This window comes from Endocarpon pusillum (genome assembly GCF_000464535.1).
Source record: "Endocarpon pusillum Z07020 unplaced genomic scaffold scaffold481, whole genome shotgun sequence".
Classification (NCBI taxonomy): domain Eukaryota; kingdom Fungi; phylum Ascomycota; class Eurotiomycetes; order Verrucariales; family Verrucariaceae; genus Endocarpon; species Endocarpon pusillum.
The window spans coordinates 120,803-133,407 of record NW_006916465.1 but is presented as its reverse complement, the minus strand read 5'-3'; the positions used below and the strand labels follow the sequence as shown (position 1 = coordinate 133,407).

Genomic DNA, 12,605 nt, shown 5'->3' with positions numbered 1-12,605 from the left:
AAACGTGACTGGGGAACATTCACTACTGCCGTGATCTTCTCTTGGTTTTTGCCCTCCCCTTTGTCATCAGGCTGAGGACCACCGGTGATTTGCACCGCGGATTGTGGCAACGGTTTGCCAAGTCTCGATGCCAATGCTCGCAAATGGGTAGACCACATGCCTCGGATGAAGCTGATTCGGGAGTAGTTCCATCCCACATCCACCTTTCCCTCAAAGGTGCTTTTGAAGATGTACTCAATGCTGTTGGAGGAAGCCCCTTGCCATGTCTGCATAGTGGCAACGACTTTAGGGACCTTTAGGATCGTGCCGCCCCGAGAACCTGTGGCACGGCTCACAACGTCGCTAACGGATACCTCTCCAAGCGCTTGGGTGTTACTCCGGTTGACGTTGGACAGTGCTACCCGAAGCTGGCCCAAAGTAAGTCCAAGGCCTGAATGTGTCTTTCCCTCTTTTGCAGACACAGCAAATCGGGCTTGCGCATCTTTTGCTTCGACCTTGAAAATCTGATTATCGAAGAAAGTGGTGGGAAATGCTCCGACATTGACAGCTCTTAATGTAACAACAACCTTGGTATGTAGAGAAAAGGGCCCTTGTAAGACATCTTTCTCCTCCTCGCCTGGTTCAGTCGAGGCGGCAGTCCATGTCGAGGACGGAAACACAGACTTTCGTCGCAGATATCTGTCGAGCTCTTTCAACGATGTTTCATATGCTGCCTCTTTTTCTTGAACAAGGCGGACCACAGCTTGATACAACGCTAGGGCCTGAGAGGCGCTACCAGTCGTGCAGAAGACCTGAACCTTCTCACCCTCCAAATTACCAAGTAGTCTGTCCTTTTCGCCGCTCTGTCTTGGTCGAATGTTGTACATCAAAAACTCAAACTTCGAGATCTCAGCTATTGCAAAGGGCTGATAGTCAAAAGCTGCTTTGACACGTAATTGATCCAACCCGAGCGACGCTTGCACGAGCGGTATCTGTTCCAGAGCTGTCTGCATCTGTGGCCATCGTATCGACGTTCTCACCCGAAAATTCTGTAATTCGACGAATCCGCTCATTCTTCCTGTGCATTCGACGCCAATCTTTTCAAAACCCAGGCACAAGTTCTGTTCGAAGTCAGACGCCTTTTTGGAGGATGCCCATAATTGAGACACAGTGAAGATGGATTTTCCAAGACTCTGCCCGAGGTCTACTTGCACCGTCAACTCTTGGACTGCAACGACGGCATTCCATGGAAACGCCCCAGCAGCCGCAACTTGCTGATACCTCTGTACAACGATAGCTTGATTCTCAGGGGCAGCGGAGGCAGCTGTTGGACTCGACGCAGTTTGTCTGAGCTCAGCCGGGTACCAGATCTCCCGAAACAGAAGGAAATCCTGCAGCTGTTTCGCATTCACTGATGCTTTCATAGGACTGACGTTCAAAATCGCAGAGACACCTGTTATATTGCTCACATGCTTGCTGTTCATCATAGACAGCACAATCGAATCGACTTCGAAGCTGGCGGTAGACTCCCGAGAATAGACATGCTGGACTGATGCATGAAGATCACTGAAATTTGCTGACAGAGCAAAGAAACGCCCCTGCTCAGGCGATTGAACTGTGTTGACTGCTATGAATGAGTCGCTAAATTTAGCTGTGGCTGCGACGCGGGCAATTGGCTGGCAGCTGAGGCTAAACTCTTGTTTCCTGATCCATATTGAGAGATCCAGCTTGCAGCGGCCCATCAGGTTGGTAGGTTTGCTAGATGCTAGCGTAGGACTCGAAGGGGGCTTTTGGATCTCTCGGATTATAGGCTTTTCCGCGCTGTCGTCTGGACTACCGACAATTTCTTTGATGCTAGAGGACGCTTCAGTGATCAAGGGCACAACAGATGGGTAGAGCACGTTCGAGGACGCTGCGACCTTGATCTCTGCATTCAGTGATGGGTCATCTCGCCCGTTGTCTGAGTACTCAACTTTCATTGCCACCCCTGGGGCGCGGAGAGTTGCACCATCGCCTTGAACAGCCTGGTCATACCGCCCTGCGCGAGACCTTTTATCACCTTTGAGAATCCCAAATACGCTCTTCCGTTCCTCGTCGGGTTTGCGAGCCTGGATATTGACAACAGCGCCAGCAAAGTCTGCATCAATGAGCAGTGAAGCTAAGTACTTTCTGCCAAAAAGACTAGTGGACTCTTTTTTAAACGCTACAGGCTGTGATGCCCATAATGCACTTCCCTCACGCAGCTCTGCACTAGCAGCGGCAAGCGATGCGCGAAGGGCAGTGGCTGGAACTATGAAGTCAGAGGTCAGACGTAAGTCAAGAGCCTTTCCCGCTGCTTGGAATGCAAATCTCCGGCCCTTCTTGGTTGATAGGTAGGCAACTTTAAAAACCACATCTGGCATGAGAGCAGAGTTCAAGGATCGTTCGTGGGCTTCCAGTGATTTCGGGACCATCTGCAGTTGGAGGTCCGTGATAGTTAATGTAGCGGACCCTTCTCGCTTTGTGTTTAGATTTACCTTTCGGATCGAAAACACAAGATCTTCGGCTTGCCTGGGGGTTGATTTAGGTATCTTAGCGTCAAGTCTCCATGCAATGCTGATAGCATTCAGATCGAGCGAATAGACAGAGTCGAAGAGACTACTGGATCCAGCTTGCTCCTCTTCCTTGCCATCATCAGCGGAGACTTTAATCATAGGTGGGTCGCTCAGGCCAGCAGTAGTCAATCGACGCAACGGTTTCAACCGCTTAACTTCGTCTGCCAGCGTGAATGACTTGATTCGTTCCTGGAGATGTGCCGCAATATCGACAATCAGAGAGGCCGTTTCGGCGCTCAAGTTGGCGTTAAGGCCAACACTTGCAGCGTGATATAATTGTATCTGGTTCTTCTCGCCGTCGGTGCTGGTCCTTCCTGTCACTTGACCACTGAAGTCGAGATTGCCTGATTTAATGGCAACACCACTCCTTCGCCGGTAGACGTTCAGGCTGATGCGTCGAAATGCGACGTCGAATTGGGGCCGTTCATGCACGACGCCTTGTTGTACGTCTTCATTCCATGATCGAAAAGTGGTAAGGCCTAGAACAAAATCCAGGTCCGAGCGGTAGTCTTGTGACTTCAGAGCGGGCGCGCTGACATGCACCTTAAGCCCGACTAGGGTCACTTTGGCTTTGTACAACAACGTCGTAGAGTGGCTGGAAGTCTCTGCATCCATGCCGGTTTGCGACGAAAATATGGTATCCAGTTGGGCTGATGCGTGCTGGACGCTCTTCTTTGCGTTCACTAACGATCGGACGACCTCTGGCTTGTTGATAATGTCGACGCAAGACCTTACAGACCTTGCATCCAAGTCTACTTCGTTCAAAGTCGTGTCTATCATGATATTTGTAGACTTCGTGCTTTGACACAATATCACCTTACTATTGATTGGTGGTATTTTCAACATCGCCACTTGACTGGCCGTGTCCGTGTTTTGCAGCTTGAATGCATGACTGTTATCTTCGAGATCGAAGTTTATGATCATTCTAGACGACGTCCTTGGAACAGCTGATGTCCTTGCACCGTTACCCGAGATGACGTAGGTGAGTGATGGCAATATCGCAACACTGAGTGTGTAGTGAGTAAGTAACAAGGCAATGTAGATATGTTGCTGCGGTCCGGCATTGGAGTGCTCTTTCGTCTGGAGGGACTGGCTGCGAGCGTTAAGCCGCGCCGCCATACCATTGAGGATATTCACTTCGTCTCTTATCACTCGATTTGCAACCTTTAGAGAATTATTGATGTCTTCTTTGATCTCGAAATCCAGTCTCTCGCATTTCGCCGTTGCTCTCGGAACAGCAAGATCTGAACTCGGTGATAAGGGAACTGTCCTGCACAAAGACACTGTAGTATTGTACAGAAGCCAATCCAGCAGCACTGCTTCATCATCCCTAAGACTTGCAGAAGCTGATCGGGACATCAGAAGCAGATTGGTTGTCTTGAATGCTTTGGCATCCACTTGATGCAACATGGATCCTCTGACACCAGAAGCAGCCATGGCAAGGTTTATGTTAATACTGTCAAACGTGACGACCCCGGCGTCTAGGCCAACGACGAAATGGAGCTGCTTTACTGGCACTGGAAGTTGCTCCTTGTTTGTGATCTCGTCTGTGGATCCCTTTCTCTCTCTATGTTCGGAGTTGAACAGCTCCATTGTTTCACCTATTAGCTCCACAAGTTCCCAATTGAGATGTATACCGAAACTAGAACAGTAGATCTGTACCGTGACTATCCTTGGTCGAAAAACGTCGCTAGGTTCATGTTTCATATCATAGCGAGATTCTTCCGCCGTCGAGATCGCAGTACCAATACCGTGGATAGCGATTTGGTTCTCTTTTGGGCCTGGGTCCAATATCAAACTGACCTTATCGAGAGTAAATTCAAGAGTGAGTCCTCCATTCTGCGGCATCGAGTTTTCCTTTGGCGTAAATTTGCCCCAGATTAACTCCATGATCAAACTCTTGCTGACATCAGCAAGATCCCAAGAACGCCATTTATCGAACGTAGCAAGGACAAGAGCTTTGGCGTTGGGAGGAAGCGAGATATCCGGGCTGGTACATTTTTGCAGAAGTGCCGATTGCTGATGACTGCCCAGAGAGTGCAACATTTGTCTAAGTCGAGAAATAATCTTCCAGGAGTCATTAAGTCTCAAATGATGATCAGCAGTCCGAAGAACATAGGAAGGTCGGGTGAGAAACACTGGGTCTGTGGATCCACCTGCTACTTCTGTAAGATAGTAGACAAGGCTTGGAATGCGAGCAGCCAAGTCTACAGACGTAAACTGACCGACAACAAACGCCGATAGCTCCACTGTGCGATGGATCAGCGACGCTAGATACTCAATTCGACTGCCCCAAGACGTGATTTGGAGGTCTCGTTGTTGGAACTTGGCTACTGTTCGCCCGTCAGATGCTATCCACAGAACTAGGTCTTCGATGGAGACCCTAGCTGCGGCTTTGTCATTCAGCACGTCTGCACTTTGGTCATGTACCTCCAAAAGACTCCTTTGAAGAACGACATGTAAATACACGCAATTTTCGACCTCTGAATTATTTCTCGGACGCTTCTCTTTGGTGCTAGACCGGGCAGTCATCTTGAGCCTTACAACCTGAAGGTCATACTGGTCCCTATCTGCTTCATTCTTAGTCGCTTGCCACGGACAATCCGCATCTAAGATCCTCAAATGGGCAAATGGTACCCGAATGCAATAGTCTGTTGTCTGAGCAAATCCCGTACCAGTATTTGCGAGCTTTTGTAGCTGAGTAACTGTATCAATTTGTAAACCGTCCAGTAGATCTGTTGGATGGACTGGCTGCAGAGCCTTGACCAGAGTCGCAACTGCTGTGAAGAATTTAGGAGAAGCAAAGCCTCTTGCATCAGCGCCTAAGTCGATATCGAGCAGGCTATGGCGATGTCTATGATCGTCATCCAGATCCTCGAAGACTTCTAGGCCATCACCACCCCTTTTACTAGTCTTCGTGGCAAGTTTGGTATTAAAGGGCTTAAGCGGCAGGTGGCCTGTTTCAGGAGCAATATTTACCAATGGGAAATATGGTGCGGTCCATGGACTAGAATATGTTGTGGTTGACTTCCAGTTGGGTGCAACTTCCCGGTCTGCCCAAACGTGCTCTTCCGAAGCCGCAGCGTTAAAAGCAACAGTGACCGTATCCCCCCCATCTTGATCTCTCGGCCGTGGTGCTGAGCTTGAACGTTGGCTATAGGATGGTTGTGCAACACGGGAGTTCGTCACTTTAGAATAGTCCCGTCTTGACTGCAAAGAAGAGCTACCAAGAGATGAAGCTTTGGAAAAGAATGCGCTCTTATGTCGCAATCTCGGATTTGACGTCTTTCCATGACTTCGGATCTCTGTGCCCCGTGCAGATGATGAAAAACAATCTCCTTCAGACAAAGGAGCAGGCATATGTGGAACCGTCATGGCGGGAGGGTTTGGTCTTGTACTTTTGCGCTGCTCGGGTGTTTGGACCCGTGCAACTGGTTCGTGAAGGAGCCAGCGTGTCCGATGAGTGCGTTGATCATGAAATTGTATATGATGCTGTTGTAATTGTCGTTCTCGCTCAAAGTCTCGATTCTTTCCAACCATCCTGAGTAGAATAGAAAGCCGGAAGAGTGCATGAGTCGGAACTACGGAAGTTGGCTCGTCTCTGTGCCGAGTTGCACCCTTCTTATCGACAGCAGCAACTTGAATATTAGGGATCTCAAGCTGGAGTCGGTCTGAAAATCTCTTGCCAGCCCAATCATTGAACGTGATTTCAATCCCATCCGCTCTGAACAGAATTGCTGTCTCTCCCTGGAAGAAACAGAGATTGATGTTACCAATTCTTGCAGACAGGAAGGTAACATCATGAATCTTCGGGATATGTGATTGCGGAAGCGCATTCTCATCATCTTCAAGAGTGAACGAAAAGGATTTCAAAGCTCGTAGTAGTATATGCACGAAATCAGTCACGCACTCACCCGTCACCTTCCCAACGTCAAAGTCCCAGTTACAAACATACGTTGGCTCTGAAGGGGCCAGGCCAAATAGACGATGGCCATAGACCCGGATCCCATCGACGAAAGCCTGTGGTTTGGACACATGGTTGTCAATCCCAGCCTCCTCATCTTTAACACTTTCCCATGCCGCCTTGACTGGACTGAACATTGCCTCCACGTCCATGTAATAATTAGTAAACCGGACGTCCGCTTCAACGAAGAGAAATTCAAGTCGCAAATTCTCCTTTCGAGAGTATACATTAGCGGGCAGAAGGGCGCACACTCGCTCGAAAGCGACGTTTAGAATAACATCCAAATCGTTTTCCTTTTTGTTCCGGAAGTACAGTGGCTCTGGCATCACACATTTCTGTTTCGCTAGAAGCTCTTGATATTCCTCCAGGGTACGGAAATGTACATCATCCCCAAAGTAATTGTCTTTCAGCTTTATGCAATACTTGATTAGGGATCCATGAAGAAATATTCTAGGCGAAAGTCCCCTGAGGTTCAAAAACAATGAGTCGGTGAGGCTCGGCGATGTACTTGAGAAATAATTGTAACAACCGTCCATCGAAAATCCCTCTAAATTAGCAGTAGGCATGTCGCTTGCGAAAGTGTGTGCCGTATTCCAAGCAGGGGTAGCAAGGTCTAGCCGGGCATCTTGTGCCCATGCCTGAAAATTGATCCTATGATCGGAAGGAGCATAGTCCACAAGAGGAATATCCACGACCACCTGAAGAGTCTTGCCATGAAGCATAAGGAAAGTGTTCTCTTCAAGATCACATGGGTTGTCGATTATATTGGAGTCATTCGCGTTCAGGTACAGTTTAACGTTGGTGAAGGAGAGCTTGATCCGATACATGAAAGGCACAAAGGTAAGGAATTCGCCTGTTGGACCAGAAGTGAAATCGTTGACTAAATCAGCAAGCAGAAATATATGATCTCGTAGGAGGAACAAGTCCATGTTGTGACTCTGAACATCAAAAGCCCACTCGTGAAATGTATTCCACCCTAGCGGATTGGAAAGATCGCATGATATCTTTTGTGGCCCACAGCTCCAGAGTTGAGCATGATTTACGCTTGTTGTCATCTTCGTGCCCTTGAGGTCAAGCTCAAGGTCATTATGATAACCTTGCTTCCTAGCTATCATGCCCATATTGTAGGCGATTGTTGAGTTCGGCAACACGGAGACGGCGAACCAACCGAATGGACGAACGTCAGGCCCTAGCAAGTTCTTTTCATCCTTCTTCTTTCTTGTGTGCTTCTTGTCTGATTGCTGTTTCATTCCAGATGCGCCACGCAAAGCACCGGCGCGTCCTTTCCATTGCCAGTCCTTAGAGTTTTCCCTAGTCGGAAGTCGCAAAGAAGTTTCATTTTCAATGTGGATATGGACGCTGAATATGGTGCTCTGCCGGGAACTCCCGACCGATACTGGATCTGCTGGGACCGCATCCCGGTACGAACTAGGGAAAAAGATGTTTTGAATTTCAGCTCTGGCGCGGTCAGCCCAAGGGCCATAATTGATTTTACCCCCTCGAAGGATCAGGTCAAGGCCATATGCTGGGGGCTTGCCTAGATCAGTATCATGGTCGGTCTCAATCCTGCCAGCAGAGGCTGGGTCTTGTTCGACTACTCCTGGAACATCCCAGTACAGGCTGAGATGTACGCTCGGGCAGTCTACGACTTGCGAGAACCTTGCATATTCAACATTCGACCACCCCTCATGGTCATCGCGTTCTTCTTCATCAAGATATCGGCTAAGGCCAAGCCACCTGCGCTCTCCAGGAATCTCATTTGGCCAGTTGCCTGTACCAACATGTTTCTGTTCGTCGACTGACGATGGTCGAAATGACTCTACTGACCTACGAAAATAGGGCATCAACGTACGCATACCATGCATTACCTTTCGCTTTCGACGACGGAAGCGCCAATCAATCTCCCACCAGCTTCGGTTAACGTGGACGGGAGTAGCGTTGCGAATGATGTTCTGTGCCGCAGCCTGCTGAGGCTGTCGGTAATCAGGGTTTGGTTTCATCTGCACGACAGGATGCGTGACGTCAAATTCGAAGATCTGGCGGTAGATGTCGTGCAAACCGGATTTAGCAGCATCGATATGTCCCCGTAACTCCTCGAAGCTGGTCATTAGAATGGCGCGAGTGTGTTCATTACCAATGACAATCGCACCCTTCTTGCATTCAATCAATATTGGGAACAGTGTTAAGAGGAGTAGCGTGGACCAATCCATAGTATTGGTAGCTGATGTTGGATGGGCGCTGCGAGTTTCAAGATTACAACCCTGAGGACTTGCATTTGGCTGATGGTTGCCCATGTCGACACTCTTCAAAGAGAAATTCTTCGAGGTGGCCGGACTGCTGGACTTGCGGAGGTCGTTCCTGTTTGGCTGGGCAGCATGTTGTTTGGTATTTGGGGCCTCAGAAGTTGCGATTGTATCATAAGCTGGGCTCCGATTATATACAAACCACTCGAAGCCTGATATTGAGACCGAGATGCGAGATGGTAGATCTTGTACAGCTTGGAAGGGGCCCGATTCTTTGACACTTGACTCGGTTGCACAAGGGTTGGACGGGCTTCCAGACTCTTCACTTGAGCCTGCTGAGCGCTGGCGGCCGGATTCAACGAACCTGGCGCAATCGGCCTGCCTGACAGATCGAAGCCAATAATTCCATGTAAGGTATCCATTTTGGATGAGGATAGTTTCGTTCTCTCCGTGGTATCGTATTCCCTTGAAAAAGATGCGACCTCCAAGCAATGAAATTTGAAGTGCCTGAATATCAACATAGACTCGGTACTTGTGCCATGTATAAGCTCTAAGGCCGTAGGAGACAAGGGTTGCGAACAGCCGATTGAAGTAGAAGAGGAAGAAAAGGGTGAGGATACCACAGACAAGCAGCTCCACTAAATAGATCCTGAAGCAACATGAGCCATATACATGTAGGGATCAAGTAGACATACCAATTAAACGTACGGCCGGGGTCGAGTGACTGTGCAGTCAAGCTCGCAACACCAGCCATGCTTTAGTTGGATGGATGCCGTCACAGTACAGCAGCCGATCCATGATTCAAGCACTATGACTTGACTGGTGCACATGAGATCCAACATTCGTGGAAGCCTCCGAAGCTGAGAGGAAAGCACGTGGGATCAAGCGGCGTCGTGTTCGGGGCATAGAAGACTCCCTGGGTTTGAAAGCGATTCATGAGAAAAAGGGCCAGCATAAGAAATTAAATGACACGAATCATGGGACCAGATATGGTTGAACGTGAATAGTGTTGTCTCATTTAATTTGTCACCTGCCTTTGGCCTCGGATGTGCTCCCCGCAAGCAGGCTCCGACATTGTGGTCACTGATCTAATGTGTAACACTGTGATTGCCAGGTGATTCTACCATCAATTGTATGCAGTCCTCATCGATCACATCTTCGCAGTCCAGGCACGGCATCCAGGACATCTTACCTCCGACTGTCGAATGAGCCTGTTTACACAATCTCATGGCTCTCTCTTGAGACCACTGTGGTGACCCAACTCCTTGCCTATCATGCCCAAAGGAGCATCCGGTGGAGGAACGGGGGACAAGCTTACCAAAATCACAATAATCCTCGCTGGAGTAGCCTCTCTGATTGCGACGGTGATCTCGCTGCTGTAAGCTCTGCAAAAATGACTTGTTATTTCATGGCCTAATGTTATTGGCGATTAGTTCCATATGGCTTCAAACAAAGAACTACCGGAAACCTCTCCTTCAGCGATATGTCGTCCGCATCTTGCTCATGGTTCCCATATATGCTGCGTCCTCATGGGGCAGCATCAAGTCGTTGAAAGCAGCATTCTGGCTGGACCCGATTCGAGACATCTATGAAGCCTTCACGATATATACCTTTCTACAACTTCTCGTCAACTTCATTGGTGGCGAACGGTCCTTGATTGTAATGATGCATGGTAGACAGCCTGTATCGCATCCATGGCCCTTAAGTCTGTATTGCTCCAAAGTCGACATATCAGACCCCCACACTTTCCTGGCTATCAAACGGGGCATCTTACAATACGCCTGGCTGAAGCCTATCCTGAGCTTTGTCACGATTATAATGAAAGCCACTGATACATATCAAGAGGGTTATCTTGGGTTGACTTCAGGTTATCTGTGGACCGGCATTCTGTATAACATCAGCGTGTCTGTGAGTCTATATTCTCTTGCTATGTTCTGGGTTTGCATGTCTGAGGACCTGAAACCTTTTCGACCCGTACCAAAGTTCCTTTGCATCAAGTTGATTATCTTTGCTTCATACTGGCAAGGCTTTTTCCTCTCAATTCTGCAATTCCTAGGTGCAATACCAAACGACGTTCCTGGATACACACCGGATAATCTAGCTGCTGCCATTCAGGACGCTTTGATATGTTTCGAGATGCCCATATTTGCTGTGTCACACTGGTATGCGTTCTCGTGGCATGACTACGCTGATGTGACGATATCTGCTGCACGAATGCCTGTCAAATATGCGTTGCGTGACGCTTTTGGCGTCCGGGACTTGATTGAAGATAGCAAAGAAACGTTTCAAGGAAAGAAATATGACTACCGCGCATTCGACTCCGGTGACAACGTGCTCGCCCATGAGGAGTCTGAATCACGCGTGGCTCGGATGATGGACGGAATGAGATATGAGAGAGGCGGAAAGGCCAAATATTGGATTCCCAAGCCTCACCAGGCTAACATTCGCACGCCACTGCTCTCAGATGCTGGAGCAAGTAACGGGGCGCCTCGAACGAGGTCGGACAGCAAGGCGCGGGAGTACCGGGCCACGTCACCAAACGCAGAAATCGCTATCGACCCTGAAGATGAGAGATTATACGCTAACGCGAGAGCACTCGAGTTTGGAGATTGGAAGGTAAGGCTTTCTTGAACAGTGGGCCGCTTTACTGAAGCTGACTACTCTTAAGTACCCTGTTGTCACTGTCAATCAGCCGTCAAAGGAAAGATGGATGACCCAGGACCCCAATTTATTGACCACATCAACAAACCGACACCTGTTCCAACCGACCAAAGACCACGAGAAACGGAGAAGAAGGGAGATAAGGAGAGACATTCGAAGGGGCAAGCGTAGCGGCAGTTCTACATCGAGTGAACCTGGGTCAGGTATTGCTGCCAAACTCATTGGCAGTTCTGGTCGCCCGGGGTCGTCGGGGTCTGGAAAGAGCCAACTGGTCGACCTGGTGGTCGAGGACATTGACGCAGAGGGAGCCGAAAGAGTGCGCGCACGTAAAGAGGGCGGGCCTGCTTGGAACAGAGATGAGCAGAAACATTTTGTGCGGACATATTCTGACGAAGACTTGGGTGAAGACATTAGGGAAGGATTCGACCCCAGTAGTGTGAAAGCATCAGCCAAACCGCCAGAATTCGCAGTGGGTGAGGATCCAGATGAGGATGCCGAGGCGGAGCGCTCGACAAGTCAAGCACCATTAGGAGAGGAGCACAACCCATGGGACTCTCCGGATCGGCGTTCCTGAGTCTGTGTTTCCTTACGAAGTCAGTTTCGAGCGTTTTCGTTGCACAGCGGGGGAGTTGCGGCAGAATACCATGGCAATATACGTTCTTGTAATTATTAGGTGCCGGTTGAAACACCATTCTTTGGTGGTCTGTGATCAAGAATTTACACTGCACTTTGTTCCCCTTTATCATTATGTGATCTCTTTTCTGCTACCAAGCCCTTGCTAGCAAAACAGAGCGATGTTTCCGCCAATCCTACCAGAGAAGAGAGACACATCAACCACTCCACAAAAAGGACAGCGCTTGTGGGTTTCGAACCACACTTACTACGTAAGTGATGCGTCCCCACTCACTACTAGTAGCTCAGACATAATTAAGCTACTTGTTAGTACTATGCTCAGGGTTGGGAGGTAACTGTCGAGACTTGACTGGTTGAATTGTCAGACTTGACACCACTTAGCCTATGTAGTACGCTAAGCGCGTGGGTCTCCTTTTAACCCACAATAGGCTTGTTTCATTTTTCCTTCAGCTAACTCACGAACGTTGATTCAGCAGTAATATAGGTCTACGTCTCTCACATGCACTCTTGTAGTACCTTCCGTGGTCCACT

General features: G+C 48.9%; 2 protein-coding genes across 2 annotated transcripts in view; one reads left to right on the top strand and one right to left on the bottom strand.

Moving 5' to 3' along the window:
- The window catches only part of EPUS_06353 (uncharacterized protein), a gene marked incomplete at both ends in the record, with an annotated part of 9,718 nt that extends 184 nt beyond the window's left edge, over nucleotides 1-9,534 (bottom strand). Inside the window, 2 exons of the mRNA XM_007805883.1 lie at nucleotides 27-9,429; nucleotides 9,476-9,534. Of these exons, the coding sequence (XP_007804074.1) occupies nucleotides 27-9,429; nucleotides 9,476-9,534 (9,462 nt within the window). The remainder of the gene's footprint in view (nucleotides 1-26; nucleotides 9,430-9,475) is intronic.
- A 520-nt stretch (nucleotides 9,535-10,054) lies between these two features.
- EPUS_06352 (uncharacterized protein) lies at nucleotides 10,055-12,015 on the top strand (the record flags this gene model as incomplete). The annotated part of the gene is made up of 3 exons (XM_007805882.1): nucleotides 10,055-10,158; nucleotides 10,214-11,396; nucleotides 11,449-12,015. The coding sequence occupies 3 exons, from the start codon at nucleotides 10,055-10,057 to the stop codon at nucleotides 12,013-12,015; spliced, it is 1,854 nt and encodes a 617-aa protein (XP_007804073.1).
- Between the last annotated feature and the right edge of the window lie 590 nt (nucleotides 12,016-12,605).